General features: G+C 37.9%; 1 protein-coding gene across 1 annotated transcript in view; it reads right to left on the bottom strand.

The window, feature by feature from the left end:
* Positions 1 to 1,916: 1,916 nt before the first annotated feature.
* GALNT2 (polypeptide N-acetylgalactosaminyltransferase 2) overlaps positions 1,917 to 16,793 on the bottom strand; it is a 90,238-nt gene continuing 75,361 nt past the window's right edge. Inside the window, exons 11-16 of the mRNA XM_041468830.1 lie at positions 13,687 to 13,813; positions 10,157 to 10,249; positions 9,874 to 9,957; positions 8,008 to 8,134; positions 4,259 to 4,378; positions 1,917 to 3,036 (exon numbers count right to left, since the gene is read on the bottom strand). Of these exons, the coding sequence (XP_041324764.1) occupies positions 2,881 to 3,036; positions 4,259 to 4,378; positions 8,008 to 8,134; positions 9,874 to 9,957; positions 10,157 to 10,249; positions 13,687 to 13,813 (707 nt within the window). The 3' untranslated portion in view covers positions 1,917 to 2,880. The remainder of the gene's footprint in view (positions 3,037 to 4,258; positions 4,379 to 8,007; positions 8,135 to 9,873; positions 9,958 to 10,156; positions 10,250 to 13,686; positions 13,814 to 16,793) is intronic.

Here is a 16,793-nt window from a genome sequence, read left to right as displayed (position 1 = left end):
ACACAAACAAAATCTCTTTTCATAAACACAAATATACACCCACATATACACACTTACAGAACAGGAACTTTATGAAGCAACCAAGTGAAATGAAGTGTTTGAAAACTACTTCAGCCTACAAGCTCCAGGCAGACTTTTACTGCCTTTACTCAGTTCTATTAACCAGCACACACTTATCTATAAAGCGTTCTTCTTTATTTAAGTTAAACAAATTTTCAAGGATGGTTTCCATCTATAAAATGAACAAGTACAAGCTCTGTACAGCAGACTTTTCAAACCAACTGAAAAAAACAGTTTCCAAACTATGTTTTGAAAATCTGCAAAATAAACAGTATCACCATTCTTGTTCTGAAGACATAAGAAAAGTTCTCAGGAGACTCCATCACAATTTGCTTCAAGGGCTCTTAATTTATCTTTCAAATGGATTAATTTCTTCAGCATTAAAAACCCCTAAAATCACAGTAAGTAACTTTGGCACACTGTCATGTAAACATAACAAAAGGATACTACTTCTTGTCTGTTCTCTCAAAGAAAAGCATACAGCTCCTATATTAAAACCCCTATGCACAACATCCATGGGGAATTACTGAAAAGATGTTCCTACTTTTGAATATTGTAGTCATTATAAACTAACACAATGGAATATGGATTTTTAAAATTTTCTTTTTACTAGCAATTCTGATTCAGAGATAAGAGGCAGGTCAATATTCAGATTTGCAGCTTCTGATTTCAGTTAGTACCACCCTCAATCAGATGAAAGCTGTGAATGGAAATACCTCCACAGCTGAAGCTGAGTGGTTGGGTTTTTTAAACTTCCTTTTAAATTCTGTTTTCCAAAGCCTCAAACAAATGGTTTGCTGCTAAGCTCATATTTCAGCATTGGTTTTCCAAAACATGAAGGCATCTATTGCTATGTTTATGAAATACGTTCTTCAAGTTCTCAGCTGGGTTAAAAGGCTACAGGGAGAGACTGAAAGTTTATCCACTGGCCTTTAAAACAGGCAAGTTTTGGAGAAAGTGGATTGTGGATAAGCAGAGAAAAAGTATTATTTATTTATAAAAAAAGTCAGATGATGATGGATGGGTAAAACTGGATTTAAGGGCCCCATCCAAAAGGTAAGCAGGTAACTGCAGGTCATAACTTGAGACACACAAGGTATCTATGGGCACAGTGAGTGAAGCCACCTTGCCCATGAGAGTACCATCTCTACACCTGATGCATAGGTACAGACAAGGGAAAATAAAAAAAAAATCAGGAACTACTCTACTTCCAGGACAAAGAAAGAGGGGAACTGTACCAGCATACTACAGTACAACAGATGTTTTTCATCTCCTTATGATCAACCCTTATATTTTCCCAAGATCCATCTTTCCAAAACCACTTCCTGGCATTCCATGTCTGCACCAATTTTTGTCAATGCTGTCTCACTTATTAATACTTTTTTACCTTCCTTCTCATTTTAAAAGCTCATTGAAGCATTTGTTTTAATAAAAAGTATATAGTCTATGCAAACATAAGAAAGGACAGGTCAAAGTTGGGGTTACCTTTGACAGCATTTATAAAAATGACATCAGCTGGACCAAAGCTGCAAAATGCACAAGCTCTATGGTTAAAAACACATAGGCTATGCAGGTATCCAGGCTGATTCCCAGAGTCAAGCCTGAATTAATTCAAAATCTATATTTAAAGAAACAAAATGGAAGAAAATTCCCCAGTAGTAGGTGTATAAATTAAGCAAGTGCAATTCAGAGATATTACATAGCTGCTCATCCTTGCAAATTAAAATTCAGATCTTGTGCTGTTGTCAGTGGTGTTTCAATTCTAACTTGTTTCTGCAACTCAAAAGGGGAGTTTGAGACAATTTTTTCCTCATTAGGGCCCAGAATAAAACTCTGCTGAATCAATACACCTGCACAAAAGTTCTGTGCAGTTTATATAATTTTGTAACAAAGGAAGAAATATTTTAAAGACAAAGTACTACAGAAATGATTAACACAAATATAAAGTACAGGTTTAAAGTTATCCAGAGCACAGGTGATGAATTCCCAAGCTGGAATAAACAATCCAAGCAATCATCTGGGCAGATGCATTTACTTCCTCTGCTATTTTCTTTCTCCTCCTTAGTTTCATGATCTCCAGCAAGGGTGAAGTGTTAAGAAGTAGATCCAGTTTGCAAAGCAAAAGCATCCAGTGTTAGCACGGACATCATACCCAGCAGCACAAAATCCGCACCCTCAGAGTTTCTCTCTCCTAGCACTCCGATCCAATTTCTGGTTATACATATGTCAATCACTTTGTTGATAATTATAGGATGATGAAAACTGATACAAATCATTGGGACAATATATATACTTTCATATAATTATATTTAGAGTCCATCATAGAAAAGTTCATATTCAAATTACCAAGTACACACAGGAGAGAAAAAAGGAACTTCAAAATGACACTTCTGGTTCTGGAAATGACAAATCATGACTTCTATTCCAATGGAGTTTTCAAATGACCTTCTCCTAGTAATTTTGCCCACCCTCCCTCCCACACTGTTCCCCACAGATGTTTCTTCAGATCCTTTTGTTTACAATACGTCAGTTGTTCCTACAGTTAATTATCTGTTGTGCAAGTAGTAGCTGAAGACAGAAAGGAACAGCTGAAGTCTGCAGCACAATTCCTTCTTCCTGTGAAGTAATGCTCAGTGACATCTTTGCAGTGCTCCGAGTCCCCTGGATCCCTGGTGTCTGCTTCAGCACTCTACTTTCAGATAAAGGTGGAATACTGAGGTATATAAGTTCCGTGGAAAGTTTTAAGAAATACATCAGTAATTCAATCAAAACTTTGCCCAATGTTTTTCTGTTGAAACAGCATTTTGCTTATAAGTCCTTCTACTGCTGCAGATTAAGTGTGAATTTCCACTGCTGTGACAAAGAAGGATTGCAGATCTCAACGGTGAGACCACCATTTTTGGCATTTCGGCTGTCTAGACAGAGGTTGCTGCCAACGTGCCTCAGTTTAGAATTGCTTTCAATTTGCTCCCATTTCTGGAAGAGAAAATACAGTTATTAACCTGGAAAAGTAAGAAAAGGAAGAATTCTACATCATGTCCTTTGAAGTCTTCATAAGCTTCCCTGGCTTGTGCCTGGAAATGTGTCCAACCTGCAATAATAGGAGCAGTTTAGATGATTCTTGAGCACGAGTCTAAGTTCGGCAAGCCTTGCCAGAACAGCTGTTCTTTCTGCTAACACTCTGCAAGACACAGAATACACCAACACATTTCCCTCTAGTTCAGAACTTCTCAAATACACTGTCTCACCCTGTTACCTGTGTGACACCTTTGGTCTGAAGAAAAAAAAGAGAAAAATCCATTCACATACCACTACAATACTGAACATAAAGAAGCAAGAAGTACATTGACTATACACAGCTCTACAGAAATCCAGAATTTGTCATACATCTTTCAATTCTACAGAAGATAAGCAATCTGTGCTGTCAAAAGTTCTTTTCCAAGATGATGTCAAGGACAGAATAAATCCCAAATATAGAATTAAAAAAAAAAAAAAAGATGGGGGGGGTGATTTGTCTTGTATGTCTACCATATTATGCCTGTAAACCTTATTAAGAAAATCTTGCTTCCTTAGTTTCCTCCTCCAAAGAGTGGCAAGAATATTCCTTCCTTCATCACTAAACAGTGTTTCAGTTACCTGTCTGCAAAAACAGATATAGAAGCAAGGAAGCTGGCAGATGATCAGAACTCATGACTCATGAGCAGAAAGAGATGATTTGTTTTATGACTAGATCAAAAAGATGGTATGAGTGTGCAAATGTGAATTTCCTCAGGCATGGGAAATAGATGAAGTTGCAATGCTGCATTGATAAAAATAAATTTAAGGACTTCTAGTCTGCTATAAGCAGGCCACAACTGAAAAGGAGGAGAGCCAAACCACATTCTTCTGAGAAACAGCATACATAATATTCAAACTTCACCGAGTAAGGCCTTTCAAAAAGACATTGTGGAATATACAAACTGTTTCAGAAGACAGAGGAGGCAGTTAAACACTGTTACACATCAGCGGGTAAAACCTTTACGTAAGGCCCTGTTGGGATAAAGCTTATTCTGCCCTTATGACATCAAGAATCCTAGCTTCACAAACACAAAACAGTACAAGTAGAGCCTATAGAAGATATGAGAGGTCACCAGTGCATTATTTATTCACCATCCTTGTTTTCCCCACTGTTTGCACAGTGCAATTATGACATACTAACCTGTCTGCTGTCGTTTTCTCTACAGCCCTGAAGTTTTATTAGTGAACCAGGAGCTCTGTCCACAACAGTAAGGCACAAATCCATGTGTTTCACTGACTTGTCCTTTGTTAAGGCCCATTCCTACAAAAAGGAAGAAACAAAAATGTACAAAATTGTGTATGTTAACACATGCTACCTCTGCCTATACAGCCCAACTTAAAATCCTGCAAATAGCTATGTACGGGCATTAGAACAGTTCATTGCTTCCCACAGAGCAGGAGATGAAAAGTCCACTTCAACCAGTAATTCCAATTGCTTCAGTGTCCCCACATCAGCTCAGGGCTGCGCTTGCTGTTTGCTCCCTCTGCTGGCTTTACACAGCCGCTGCGGGCAGTCACACAGGGCCCGCGGGAGATATTCCTCCAAATGCTTAGTCAGATGTTTATTTTTGTGTGTGTGTGTGTGTGTTTGTATTTCACCTTTCCCTTTCTTCTATGCGGAAGGACTTCTACATTTGTAAATATATATATATATAATTATATACATAAAATCCCTAAAAGCTTGGTCTGCAACACCACTGGCCACCCTGCCCACACACTGAACAAAGCACATGGACCACAGCAAGGAAACAGCAGTTCTTAATACAATAAAGACCACCAGAAAGCAGTACACAAAACGGATAGAGAGAATGTTCCCTCCCATCCAAGGCATGATGTACAACAGAATCTCTGCTAAATGTACTTAAATATGCAATTCTTAAACAGAGAGCAAAGAGAAGCTGTTCTCTGTGTACTGCTGCCCAGCTTGTTTGACCTCAGCATCTTTTCACACAGAGCCTGATCTTGCACTGATGTTCAGACTCTCTCCATATGCCTCTCTCATTTCAAGTTTGGTCTCCAGCATCCACACTGGTCTCCATTTGTGTAACTATCCTTTGAGGAAAGAAGCCACTTGATTAAAGCCAGGCTAATGATCCAAATCATGCTTATAAACTACTTAAAATGGCATGATTAGCTTCTCTCAAGCAACTTAAGAGGATTTGGAGTTGTATAATACAAAACCTTAGACATACAGGGCCAAGCCTGGATGTTAAATAACATTTAAATGTTATTTTGCATGTAATAAATATTTCAGAAATAAAATAAACATAATTACTTTGAAACTCAGCAGATTTAACAATTATTAAATCTCTTCGGGAAGAGATGCTCAGAACCCTGACAGAATTTCCAACCCAAAAGATTACAAGTAATCACAATCATACAGGTCCCAAGCCACTGGATCAATACTGTATTCTGCAAATGCCAGAATGATGACAACTGTGGAAAACAAAGCAAAGCCAGGACAAATCTGTGTATCCTTTTATTTGTCCTCCGAACTCTTTAGCTGATAACTTCTCCTTTTACTCTCAGCATGTTAAACTCAGAGGACAGCAAAATTACTTGCCTTCTCAGTTCTGTCCAGTTTGTAAGATGTCAACAAGAACCATTAATGTATAATAAAATATTAATAGCCACTTTTTTTAGCCTAAAGGAATGAAGCAAGTTCTTTTCAGAGCTTATCAGGAATTACAAATGGCCCCAAACTCTTCCCTGGCATTAAGATTTATAGCAGAAAATACTACCAGAGATGTAGCAAAACTTGCATCTGAGAACTCTGCAGTCAGAGTTAGAGCCTTGAAAACTACTGCGTTATACATCTTCACCCTTCCATCAAAAGGCTGTATGAGCCCCAGCCACAACAGAAATTATGCAAGAAGTTAACACTTTTAAAAGCCAAAGTACAGATGCTTCATGAAAGCTCCAAGCTCTGTTGCTGGAAACATCTACATTATGGCCTCCCATGTTACAAGACTCAGTGTATAGATACTTTCCTCCACAGATCAGTAACTATGACTGTAATGGAGATGAGATGGAACAAGTTCCACTACACCAGAGAAGAAAAATTGCAAGCAGTGTATATGCTCAGGGCACAGGCTGGAAATTGGATAGCTTTATGCAAAACTCAGAATATCTGAGAAAATCTGTGTCAAATCAGAAATTAAAAGTTAGTAAACAAACTAACCTGAAACCTTCCCCTTGAACTTAAGTGTATTTTATTTTACCTTTAGCTCTTTATCACAACCCTGCATATTTGCATATTGTCAAGCACGCCACAAGCTATTCAGCCCTCTGGAGGTACACAACTACCACTGAGTTCTACCAACCTGGAGGAGGGGGGAACAGGGGGGCAGAAATCCCATTTTTACTTAGGTTTTGCATTTTAAGTTGTGTTGAACATAGGACAGAGTACACTCTTCAAGCTATAGAACATTGCCACAGCCTATAATGCCCTTAACTCCCTGAAAAACCTCCTGATAAGAATAAGGTGCAAACACAAAGTACAGACCTAAAGACTGTGGTCTTTATCCCTCTCCTCCCATGCTGTTATTTCTTTTCAACCCAATACAAGTTCTACTTGGACATAAAACCTGGTTTTGACCCATTCTGCCTCTTAACCTGTCTGAATGTCCTCTCAAAGGTATTTGTTCAGAGCAAATGCATTGTGGTTTGTCAAGGTCGATACCACAGAAAAAACAACATAGAAAGAAGAGTGTCAGATTCAGGGGAAGGGAGTTTGGAAGAGAAAGATAACTGTGTGTCTACAAAGTATACACAACATCAGCAGAAAATTCTAAGATTTCTGCTCCAAGGCACTTGTGACACGTCTGCCCTTTCTCCCAAAAACCCCACTGTGGTTTCTGAAATGATGAGGGTACTTTCATAAAGGTAACGGGAAAAGCCTCCCCTGATAAATTCTCTTTAATGATAGGGAAAGGAGGCATTTCTCACATGTTGATTTGAATGAATTGCCATCATACATCTTCCAGGAAATTACTTCATTTTAGGTTTCATCTTATTTTAGGTTTTTCCCCTTCTAATTTAAATTAGAGCAAACTTCTGACACTCATTCAAGAGTATTTTTTAATTGGTCAGCCTTCCATTTTAACAGCTGTACTTGACACATTAATATTATATTTGATTTAAAGTCAGGTTTAATCTGACAAGGATTTAGCGACAAAGCAGCACACCAAGCAGTGAGAACCTCTGTGTGTATTTCATGAATGATAACTAAGTCACAACTGCATAAATAGATTCCTTGAAATAATTAATGCTCTCATTTAAAGATCTGACACATTTACAATTAGTTTAGGAGTAGGATTAGAAAGGATTTGTTAAAATACTCCCCCTTACTGTGAGTGAACATTTAGGCACTACTGTTTTCTAGAAGAGCCAAATGGGGATTTATGACAGATTTTTTTATACTCCACTACTGCAAACTGTAAACGACTAACAGTGCAATACAGCAAAGCATTCTTTTATTTTGGTGATCTTAGGCCATATGCTTAATGCAACCTAAATATTTTCTTAAGTAAAAATCACCCCCAAAAAATCAAACACACCATTTCATTGAAAAAATCTTTCTATGCAAGTACAAAACCCCTGGGAAGGAAGCTATGGCCTCTAGTGCAAAAGCACATACTAATAGTGCCAAAGCAAGAGGATAATGTGATGCTCACTGAATGAATCTCTGGGCTCAGATTCTAATCCTGAAAACGCAAAATTATATTTGAGGGATAAGCTTTTTAGTCCATCTGTAACAACTGATGTGCTGGTTCAGATTCATCTCTCTCTCATCAATACACAGTAACTGCTTGAGTTTAAAAGTTTAGCTTCACTTTCTTTCTTTTGTTTAAGACTTACTGTAGAAAGCAAAATTAATGGCATACAGACCTGGTTTCCCCCGGCATTATGACATTCATAAACTCCAACAACACCATCTGCAAAATGGCCCAAAGTGTCAAGGCAATTGGTACCCTGCTGCAAAGCCCCAAAGGCTATATCTTGATGATCAGGTACCCTAAAACAAAACCAGAAATATCTGCTTGATTCAGTTCAGGGTTTATTTGGCAGGTTTTTCTTATTTTTTTTTTAACTCCTTGTTTGTAAAAATACTCAGAGTATTTTTAAGATGAGAGGTTAAGGATGAGTGATGACTATCATCTGAAAATCTCAATCATCTTTTGAGGGGAGGCAATTATCTAATCATGAATTGATCAAGCATGAGTAAACTTGCAAGCTTACCACACACACAGTACCAGAAGACTTGTACCAGAGAAGGAGGGTGAACATAGAAACTTGGCACAAAAATCAAATTAAAGATTTATCATTTAAAGTGACTCAAAGCTTAATGTCATCAATTAGCTCATCAAGACCTTTTGTCTTTTCAGGCAACATAGCTTGTGGCAGAAATAGGACACTACCTGTTTCTTACACTGTTTTCACTGAAACGTTAAAAACGGGGTTAGGAATTTGGAAAAAAAAAAAATCAAAGTTTTTCTGATATCCATTTTCTAATGGTTGCACATAAAGTACACTCCTAGCATGGAAGCACCTAGGCAAGTCCATTCAGCACAGTACAGTTGTGGGTAGAGCCCATGAGTTCACATTGAACAGTAAAACAAGGGCATATCAGAGCCTTTAAGAACTTCAGACTATAATATGAGTATAATAATTCAACCCAGCAGAATGAGCACATGAGGGATGACAGAACAAGACAACACTACATGTAAGTAATGCTTATAAGCAGCACACTTTCCAGGAGAGACATTTTTTCTCACAGATTAAACAAAACCAAATATCCTCTGGCACTCTTAAGAGAAAATAAAGGAAAACTTACTTCCTCAGTATCATCCTGGTTTATGAGACTCATTAGTACGTATGGTTCTGCACATGTTGCACTGGGGCTGTAATAGCTGGTGCTGCTTTTGCATCTCAAGCCTGTATGTCACTAGCAGTTACCTAGCACCACTGACATGAGGTGGCTCCAGGAAAAAAACCTCAAGTATTCTTACATGATACACACAGTTATCTTGCACCACTACACCACCAGTATTAGGTTGACAGGCTAGTTAGTGGCCTCAGATCTGACCAACATACTTCTTAATGGATTATTTAACCAAAATCTTTCTATCCTTTCAAAAAGTATTTCTTTTCAAGGATTTCTCACTAGCTAGAATGTTCATGTTACAAAAACTGTTTGCAGTGTCATCCCTGACTTCCCCCTTCTCAGCCCTTCCCAGAAGTCAGTGATTATTCAGTGACAAGAAGGAAAAGGAGACTCAGCTTCTCAGAGCCTTAGACATCTACCCTTGTCTGCCAAACACACAAGGCCCTTTTGTCTCCTGAATGTCATCATTTGTACTGCAAGAAGGTTCAGTCTCCTCACTTAACTAGACATGGGCTTAGGCATAGGCAAAAGCTTTAACGGTATGACAACAGGACACAGAATATGTGCTTTTGAGCAAATGACTTCTGTAGGAGACTAGCTTCAGGCTCAGGTAAGTTCAGTCCTTTGGACACCGTTCTCAAATATTGCAGCTGTAGTTGCCACGAGTAGAAAAAGCAGCTAACTATGGAAAAATTACTTTTTAGGAACAGAACTAATAAAAAAAGCAAATAAACCTGAATGAGGCATTTCATTCACAGAAAAAGTAAAACACATCCTTCACATCCAAGGATGGAGGAAGAGAAACCAATTATTTCTGGGGAGGGCAAAAAAGAAAACTCCATATGAACTCTGTATCAGCCAAAACTCACCGTAACTCAGGATAAACATTTTCAAGATACCACTTAAAGGGTTTGCAGCTAAGTCTCTTTCTGAGCTCCATTCGGCTTTGAATACTAGAGAAGAAAAAAAGGAGTTTTCAGAGTCAGGCTGTTGTCTACATATATTTTATGGAATACATAGAAAACTCAAGAACAGTAGAACTGTAGGAATATATGTTAAAGAGACAACATCAGATTAAGTATCGTTTTCGCCTCGGAAGGTGCTATGTCATGAAGAATAAACAAATAGGGCAAAGAAGCACTTGTGACTTACTTGCCGTAAGGTACATTCCTGGCTGAAGGCACTGCTGCATAATAGAAATTTTTATACTCATCCATCCAGACTTCTGCTGCTCTGCGTGTATTTCTAGGGACAAGCATATGAAACACATGGGTTATATTTTCTCTAGGTGCAATTAAACCATGCAATTTTTCTTCAGATTGATTTTAATCCTTCCCAGTACTACACAGTCAGCGGCCTCAAGTCAGTCAGCAGACTCCTTATAAAAGACCCAAGTAATAGAAAACCATTAGAGTAAAATAACTGAAATCAATGCATTTATAATGAAATTTGTATCTTTTCCACACTCATCACTGCTTCAGGTTTTCATCCAGAATTTAACACACATCTTTCAGTTCTTTCCGCAAACTTCATGGAATTTATTAGGTTGATGTTTGGTTGATCTTTTTACAAGAGTGAGTTGACAGAAGGCAAATTCAGTGAGTGTTCACCTGGATAAAGGAAGCTAATTGAAAACAAAAACCTTAACAACTAGCAATATTTTAAAAATGTCTTTTACATTTTTAAAACAAATATGCTAACACAGGCAAGATATTTTCACTCTTCACCGTATTTCTACCAGTAAAGCATTCAAAGTTCCAAAAAGACACAAGCTGTCAAAATACTTTAGGCTATGAAACAAGTCTTCTGTAGCTGAGGTAAGAGGAAATGTTTTAAAATTTGAGAGAGATCGATTATTCTAATACATGTGGAAAAACCCCTAAGCCAAACATTTTACTTGTAATCAAACACATCTCTAACTAAAATTCCTGTATTTATATAATGGGTGTCTTCAAATTTCCTTTTGGATTGCTACATGGTCCAATGGCTTTTTCCCTCCCCTGGCTTACATGTAGAGCTCATTTACTTGTACTGTTCACAATTTTTCAATGCTTTGAAAAGTAAGTCTTATTTCACTTGCAACTGCCATGCTCTGAAGCTTATTTTACGTTTGGCAGAAAGTTCACCTAAAGCAACTGGAGTGAACTCAGTAAGCCAAAAACTTCTTTAATACGATTTTCCAATTCAAAAGGCAAAATGTAATCAGGATTAAGTGAGGAGGCTTGCAGGTTGCTGAGAAAAAAGGATGTGGAGAATAAAAATTTCACAAGACAGACCTGAATAATTTTTTTGTTTGAGGACTGATTTTTTTCTTGCAAAGATTCCTTTAATTTTTTGTAAGTAAAATCCTACTAGATTCAGATTAGAAGCTATGTGAATGTATCTTCACCTGCAGTCTCTCAGGCCTGTGTGTCAGTCACTCAGCCCCTCCTGTCTGCTCAGCAACCAGCTTGGCTGCCCACAGGCCAAATAGATTTTGGTGGTGAGAAAGGAACTACTTGGTTTGCCAGGGTTTAATGACTCCAAAGGCACTTTCAAGGCCAGAATGCCTGCCTGTATCCCTCTGGCCCATACTCATGGATGAAGAACATCTCGGGCTTTCTGTGACATGAATATGGGCACTGTGTGGATGCTGAGAACTGCCTGAACTGCTAAGGCCCCAAAGAACTCAGGGTGCTGAGGAACACAGTATGGGGTGCACTTAATGTTGAGCCAGTTAATGAAACAGAGCACTGACAGATCAGAGGCAGCTTTGCTTGTAGCAGACTGGGGCTTGCAAGGCTTGCTGGAGTGCTGTGTTAAGGCAGCTCTGGTCACACAAATCCTGCTGGCCACAAGCTGTCCCTGCCCACATCACACAGCCAGGACATGGTGATGTGGTCTCCCCTCCCACGAAACAGGGCTCCCAGTCTCTCACCCAAAATTACCAACCTGTCTGGGCTGCCAAAAGGCAGTGCATACTGACTAGCCAGCTAAAATAGAGGAGTCCAGAACAAGCTGCCTACAGCCAAGAGACAGACGATGGCATAAGCCAACGCGTCCCAACTGCACCACCAGCACAGATTCCATGCACCAAGCTTCTTGGCACCATGGTCCCACACACGTGTATTATAACACCTGTATTACAAGGATATCCTACTACCTAAGGTTTCTCATTCTCTCATTACTAGAATTGATTTTAAGGCATCCCATTATATTGGTTTGACATCCAAGAAAGCAATTTACAGCACAAGAAAAGCTGTATCTTGGCAACACCCCAAAGATGGAAAAGCTGCAGGAGTGGGAAAACTGTGCAGTATATTCATGCATTTATTTGCTTTTATTAACCATGCTCCTTGTTATGACACTGCCATTTCAAAACCTCATTAAACTACACCAGTTGCATCCTAAGCATACATAATGCAGTTGAAAAGGTAAAGCTTTCAACCCTCCTGATGCACACTATAAATGTTTGAACAGAGATGTGATGTACTGAGTACATTTCATTGCTAGCTTTTGTTTTCACATAAGTACTATTATTCATTTTTCACTGTAGCATAAAATATACATCTCTAAGAATGGGAAAAAAATACTAGAGTACTTACTATACTGAAAAAAACAGGACAGTGACTATTTTAGCAGATATTAAATTCATTAACGTCACCTTGGTGGCATAACCATCATGGAAGGGAAGAACTACACCCTAAGGAGATTCCTCAGTCTGAAGTGAATCATGAGTCCAAAAATATCAGCAGCTTAGTACATTCTTACGAATTTAAGTACAGCTGCACTCTGTGTTGCTTTGTGTTAAACAGAGTTTGGGCTCCATATCCCTTCAAGTGTAAATTAACAATTTTATTTCCAGCTCTTAGCCCACAGAACCTTTAGCCAAGACTTGCACTTCTCCAGCCCCCTGAGCATCAAGTTCAAGTCTCTAAACCAAAATCTACAGTGATTCTTCAGCTACAACTGATACAGCCTTGATCAAAATGCCCTCAGTACATTCATGCAATACTTTCATCTATATTAAGTCAAAACCACTTATGAACATGCTGTTCATAGCACTTTATAGAAGACAAACTGAGAAGACAGCTCAGTATTTCAGCTACTGCTATGCATGGGTACCAACAGGAAAATTAACAGGCATATTAATCTAAGCTTTTAAAACTGCAATTTCTTAGGTCTACAGAAAATGCACTTTTAAACATAGCATAGGAAAAGCAAATATTATAGAGAACCAAGCTGCCAACAGAGTGGCATAAATACTGAAATCAGTCTCTATAATCATTTGTGTCTCACATGCTGATCATGTATTAATGAAAAGCAAGCAAAGCATATTCATAACTTAGTGTATTCTGGCTTTTAGTGAACAATGAAACTGTTTCTACACAATGAAGTTTTATGACAGTTTTAAAAATAAAGCCTTCTTTAAAATCAAATATACAATATTAATGAAATGTCAAGATAAGCACTTCCTTATTTTCCAGATTTTCAGTCCGTGTCCACCAGAAGTTTCCCTCTTTCAGCTCACAGGTTCTTCTCTCAACCTACATCTCTGACTCAGTCATCAGTTTCTCTTTAATCAATATTTTACCATGATAGATAATATTGCAAATTTTTCTAAAGACGAGATCCCTAAAATGAAATTACTGCCACCTGCTGACCATCTGAGGAAATCCAAACCATTGCTATTCAGCACTCACCTTGCAAACACAGTACCACTCCCGCCAGGAAACGTGTAAGGATGCTGTTTGCGGAACACATGACCCACTCTGCTGCAAGGGATGATTTCTAGGCTCCCACCACATTGCCAAACTCTGAATGAGATCTCTGAAATAAAAACAGGAACAAAAGACCAACATCATAAAATACTGTTATCTTGTATTATATTTACAGAGAAGACTTTTAGTGATTGTTGTTGAGAAGATCAAGCAGGACAGTTTTTAAAATAAATTCTAGCATAAACAAAGACCTATCTAAGCAATTGTGATTCTGCAAGCTCAGCAGAAATAAACATACTATCTTGGAAGCAAAATGTGTATCTTCCCTTATCTGAAGTTACCAGTGTTGTCCAAATCCATAAATCCTGCTGCAATTTGCCAATGGGTTAGGTATATCTGCTTTATCTGAGCAGCAAACAATAGTAAGTACATTTAACAAATAAATCAATGACCTAGTTTATAACAAAAATTTTCAGCTGAAAATAGAATAACTGAAGATAAGTGAAATCAAGGCAAACTAAAATAACCAATAGATTTGAGCTGTTAACTTATTACAGCAGGTAAGCAAACACTCCCAAACAGTGGGAGGAATTATATCAAGTCAATGTTGACTTGAGGATAGACAAATAAAAACATAACTTCTGCAAATTAAAGGTTATGGACAGTACACCTCTAAGCCAAACTAATGATCTGAGCCAGCTAGTGATGACACAAAGGTCTAAAACTTTTCTCAACTTCTGATGGCAGAAGTCACCTGGAGAGATAACTTTTCCACATTAATTCCAAATCACTGCAATAAGAAGGGTGCTTCCAGCAGCACTATTTGAATTTTGATGATTCCCCCTTTAGTCCAATGGCTGCTACCAGATAACCTTAATTTCAAGCCTCTTCATAACCATTCAGTGTCTTTACATAGGTTAAAAAAAAAAAAAAAAAGAGGCAGCTCTAAATTACAGTCAGTGTCTATTTCTTATGACAAACTAAGTGGCATGCCTTCTTCCCTCAGAAGCCCCCCTCCTCATACATAGAAGTAATAATAGCAGAATTACTTGAAAAATTAAATATTAAAAAACCAGAACAAACATAAAACCCCACAACCACAAGTTAGAGAAGAAGTCATCTTCATTGTACATCCAGGGAAAATTTAGAAAAAATTAAAAGTAAATAAAAAGAGATGCTGTGATTTCAGCTGTTGACAGTGGAAGTCAACTGCCTTTCTTCTTGATGGCCATATTCATGAATCCTAGACAGTCAACACAGTTCAAGATATAGATAGATCATACTCCAAAAACATGAATGATAACATTGTCTTTGACAGTATTCATGTAAGACAACAGGCAAAACTAAGTTTTAATTTTTGTACACCTTCCAGCACCTTAGATTGTGAAGAATCTCAAAAAAAGTGAACATTATACAAAATAGCTCAGTGGGAAACAGAGCAAAGGACTAGAATATAGGAAGGAGCAAACTAATTATTTGCACCAACATGGCTTCTAAAGCCTGCATGGAAAAAAAAAATATACAGCAACTAAAACTCAAAACAATCCCACAAACGGCTTTAAGACATCTCTTTTGTTATACTCAAACAGCAGGAAATGTTACTACCAGAAGCAAGTTCAATGGACATAGTTTTTAAACAAAAAGGCATAAGCAGCACATCAAAAATTCTTTACGAGATCAAGTTACATTCCTGTAACAGATTTGTTCTTTTTTATTAGAGTGTGTCATCAATATAGAAGACAAGGAATGTCTTACTTATTCCCTGATTTTAGGAAAACTAGTAAGAAAAGCCTAGGTTTTCAAATTATACCCAAACCTTTTCATGGTCCACCAGTTCTCTGGTGTACTCCAATTCTCCTAAGCTTATCAGAAAGCATCATAAACATACTGAGAATTGAAGTTTCTGAGTTGGAGAAGAGATTGAACTAATCTCATTCCACTTTTTGTACAGCACACATGCATTACCAGTTACATTTAGGAGCAGGCTGAGAATGTACCTATCTTCATGGTAATTTGGGCAATTTAGAGAAAATACTGCAGGCTCATCTCAAAATTTGTCAAATTCATGCTGACATGTGAACAAAACCTCATAACAGCTGCTCTGTACATGCTTGAAGGAAAAAAATCTAGCTTTTATAAATGAATATGATGTGCAGAATTATTTTGCTAGTCCATTTAGCATTTATTTGCATGCAACACCAAGCCCCTGATGTAGAGCTATACTTGAGAGTAAAAAGGCCCAACAAGTATGCACATTGAATTTTAAACTGCACATCACAGATTTCCAGTTATCTGGTGCATGTGTCATTTATTGCCAATTAAATCATATGCCATGTGATTTTTACTCATCTTCAATTAGTCCGACAGCTAGGAAGAAACCATTAGCTGCCTTCTGCCTGCTTTTCAGGCACCCCTAAGTCTCCGTCTTTTTCTTCCCATGGAGGGGGAGGAACTGAATACAGCAGGAACAACAAACATCTCTTGGCATCCTTGAGAGAGGAGCTGTTGCTTGTGCCCTTTCCTGCTATCAAGGCTTCAATTACCAAAGCATAAAAGTAGTTGCTAAGTGTTCAGAAAAAAAATCAGTAGCTCAAGAACACACTTGTAACTAATCAAATATTTAAGTGCTTGAGTGGCAAAAGTGGTTTTCAAAGTGAAAAGAGTATTGCTGCATTAAATTTATCCAATCACTTTCCAGGACATTTAAAAAATTATTATGTTTGCATAAATATAATTTAGCAATACACAGCCAAAATAGCAAGACCACAGAAACATGCAATGTAACTGCTCAAAATACCCATAGGGTTTCTTTGAGTACTGCATAGGACGGTCAGAGACAGGACTGTAGGAACGCCACTTCCAACTTTTTAGTGTGTTACAGCAACATTAAACATTTGGTTACCATGTCTCCACACAGCAGACATTTCTTTGTAGGCCAAGCATATGCTTAATGCATATGCAGATTTCAGTAACTCAGAATACTCGTGGGTTTTTACAAGTTCAAGGTATTTCAGGATTTTGCAGCTAGCATGTGCAGTAGAGAAGCTTCTATGCTTAGAAGCATTCCTAAAACACACTATTTGGAATGT

Source organism: Pyrgilauda ruficollis, unplaced genomic scaffold, assembly GCF_017590135.1.
Source record: "Pyrgilauda ruficollis isolate IOZ18807 unplaced genomic scaffold, ASM1759013v1 scaffold101, whole genome shotgun sequence".
Lineage (NCBI taxonomy): Eukaryota > Metazoa > Chordata > Aves > Passeriformes > Passeridae > Pyrgilauda > Pyrgilauda ruficollis.
This window is presented reverse-complemented; position numbering and strand designations above follow the sequence as displayed.